The sequence below is a fragment of the Colobus angolensis genome, unplaced genomic scaffold (genome assembly GCF_000951035.1).
Source record: "Colobus angolensis palliatus isolate OR3802 unplaced genomic scaffold, Cang.pa_1.0 Scaffold23, whole genome shotgun sequence".
Taxonomy (NCBI): Eukaryota; Metazoa; Chordata; class Mammalia; order Primates; family Cercopithecidae; genus Colobus; species Colobus angolensis.
Genome location: NW_012115488.1, coordinates 10,067,265 through 10,070,382, shown reverse-complemented (window position 1 = coordinate 10,070,382; position 3,118 = coordinate 10,067,265). Strand labels below are relative to the sequence as shown.

General features: G+C 45.6%; 1 protein-coding gene and 1 long non-coding RNA gene across 2 annotated transcripts in view; one reads left to right on the top strand and one right to left on the bottom strand.

The window, feature by feature from the left end:
* Positions 1-3,054, bottom strand: part of LOC105513401 — a 41,166-nt gene extending 38,112 nt beyond the window's left edge. The window contains exon 1 of the long non-coding RNA XR_001002019.1: positions 2,497-3,054. This is a non-coding gene — a long non-coding RNA (uncharacterized LOC105513401). The remainder of the gene's footprint in view (positions 1-2,496) is intronic.
* ARRDC3 (arrestin domain containing 3) overlaps positions 77-3,118 on the top strand; it is a 15,638-nt gene continuing 12,596 nt past the window's right edge. Inside the window, exon 1 of the mRNA XM_011944261.1 lies at positions 77-617. Coding sequence (XP_011799651.1) covers positions 338-617 — 280 coding nt within the window. The 5' untranslated portion in view covers positions 77-337. The remainder of the gene's footprint in view (positions 618-3,118) is intronic.

The following is a 3,118-nucleotide window of genomic DNA, read 5'->3' as shown; positions in this document are numbered from 1 at the left end:
CGCGGGAGGGGGCGCGCAGGGAGGGCGGACAGCAGCCGCTGCCTGCGCCTGCGCACTGGGGTTGTTTTTCACAAAGCTGCTCTTAAAGTGAGCTGGCAGCCTTTAGCCGCCCGTCTTTGTAAGGAGACCACTGAGACGAGCGGGAGCGCGGAGCAGCAGCTTCTGCTGCCCTGACTTTTTAAGAAATCTCAATGAACTATTTGTAGAGAATCACTGATCCGGCCTGCAAGCATTTTGCACGGCAAAAATATCGATCAGTGTTAAGTGAAGATCACATTTTATATGCGATCTTGACTTTTTTGTCTTACATTATATTTTTATAGATTTTGTTATAAACATGGTGCTGGGAAAGGTGAAGAGTTTGACAATAAGCTTTGACTGTCTTAATGACAGCAATGTCCCTGTGTATTCTAGTGGGGATACTGTCTCAGGAAGGGTAAATTTAGAAGTTACTGGGGAAATCAGAGTAAAATCTCTTAAAATTCATGCAAGAGGACATGCGAAAGTACGCTGGACTGAATCTAGAAACGCCGGCTCCAATACTGCCTATACACAGAATTACACTGAAGAAGTAGAATATTTCAACCATAAAGACATCTTAATTGGGCACGAAAGAGGTAAGTTTTTCTGTTATTCAGAAGTCATTGGACTCATTTTCTTTGGAAACGTACGTTTTCAGTTTTCTGAATTAACGTGATTCTACTCATAGTATAACTAAGCAGTTTGATAAAGGTTAGCAAAGTTGGAAGGTTTGGATTCTCCTTGACGTTCATCGTATGTTAAGCCGTAATGCATGCAGGCATCTGCAAAGTGACTGCAAACTACACTTACTCAACTACCTCTATACCCGGCTTGGTCTGTGCCATACGCGCTTGTAGTCCATTTGCACCTTATAAATTCTGCTTGAATCCAATTCAATCGTTTTACTAATATATTTTCAAATGAATTGCTAAAAGCTGCAGTCTTAGATTTTTGCCCTTTTATTTGCAACCTAAGATGTAAAAACTGAACTTCGATAAAGAAATGTAATAACATTTTTAAGAGGCTCAATGGGCGTGTTTCATTTTTAATTTGGAATGCAAAAGACTTTAAAGAATTGATCACTGTGCTTTCATAAAAGGTTTATGTGGCTTATTTTGACATATGGTATCAACACCCCACGTGTTTTTTCTCTATTCTTTCCCGTTCCTTTAAAAATTTACACCCGGCATTCCTTATTTTAAAGGGTACTGTCTGTCATTATGATAGGTATCGAGTCAGTTTTAGAAGCCATTTAGGATCAGTAATTTTCTTTTCCGAGCATCATATCTAACTTTGGAACGTGCATTCAATGAAACCCATGCCAGTCAAATGGAATTGAAAAGTATAGGGCACACTGGATTTGATTTTTGGTTAGAAGAGGGAGATAAAGGGTTGTCAAAGGGAGAAGGAGTCCTGAGATTTCCAATCTATTGTTTAAATGGTTACATTGTGGAAATATAGGAGAGTCTAGGCTTGTTTTTCTAAGTTTCCACCCTTTGTTAGAAGCGGTTCAATCCTGTTTCGGACCAGTTCTGGGGGGTGGTGAGGAGGGGCGCTTGTTCTGCTCTCAGCAGATTGGTTACACGCGTCAGGTGGTGGCGATGACTTAATTCCTAGCCCAAGAAGAATATAATGTTAAAACTGGTTATGTAATTTTTGTGCCTCTCCTTTTTAATGCAGTATTTAGTTGAGATGTTGGCGATTTTCAGAAAAAAATTAGAGACATATTTTACCTTCTTTTTTATATTAAAAACGTACATCCTGGAGAGGTGCTGATGACTGAACTAAGGCAAGTGAGAAATGAAGGATGCTTTGAGGGGCAGTATTAATGCATGATTTCTGAAACTATTGAGGTGAACTCAATTCTTTAGTAGGATTTTCGTAGATACAGGTACTTTGCATCCTGAAATAACTAATTAATGTCTCCAAGCGTTAACACTGATAGGAGATGCAGATGCCTAATGACAATCTTGGTATTTGTTGAAAAGCAGATAGATGAGTTTGTGTTTCTATCTTTCTGAATATTGCAGCCTTTTATGAAGTGGGTGAAAGAAAGAGATTTTTCAAGAGGTTGAGACTTGCAATGGGGGAAAAGTAGAACAATGAGTTGTGAGGACAAATATAATTTCATTAGTTACACCATGATTTCATGGTAAAGAAAACTAAATGCCCTGCACCCCCAACAAAATGCCCCCCAAACCCTGCAACGCGTAGACGAGCTCAGTTTGGAATAGTTTCAATGACTTGAAATTGGGAGCTCTCAAACTAGCCTGGTAACTGAGACCCCGCCCCGGGCGCCTGGGATAGGCGGAGCCAGGTTTGTTAGCCTGTTGCTAAGGCGATGGCAGGCGCTGATTGGATTGGGCGCGGGCGGGTGGGGAGAGGGGGCTCGCGCCGCTGCTGGGGCGAGGCTAGGAAACCGGCGTGCGCCGGTAAAGGTCCCTCCAGAGCGACCCCCACCCACTCCGTACTCACGTTTGTTCCCGGGCTTCTGGGGGCGCCCGGCCCGTGTCACATCACATTCTGTCGCCCCTCTTTTGGGCCTGCTAAGGACCATCGAAAGGAAACGACTTCAGGCTTTAGCTGAGTTGAGGGCGGACGCTCCTGCCGGCCTTACAGGTGCCGGATGGCCCTGGACCCAACTTTAGCAGAAAATCCTTTTCAGATGGAAGTTGGATGGGAAGGGTTGGCAAGACCCCCCTTAGCTATCTTTCGGGTGGGAGGTGTCAGGGGACTCCTGTGAACGCTTCTGAAACAAAGCGTGTTCCCCGACCTCTCCAGTCGCCACACTGGCTACCTTGAGTTGACCTGAGGGGACAGAGCAGAGGCTGGCCCGGGGAAGAAAGAAAATGATTCCAATATCGAAATCTGGGTGGGGGCTTCGAGGGGTATCCTTTGCTCCCTCCCCCATTGTTTTCTGAAAGCTTCAGGCCCCCGCCTCCCCTCGGCTGCCCCAGATTCCCTCGCCGAAACTAAAGGTGTCAGAGTGGCCCGAGCCAGATCGAACCGGTCGCCGGCTGGGGCGTGTAAAGCGGAAGCGCCGCGGCTCGCTCGCCCCGCCCCTCGTCCAGCAGGCTAGGTTGTGCGGGCACGGGCG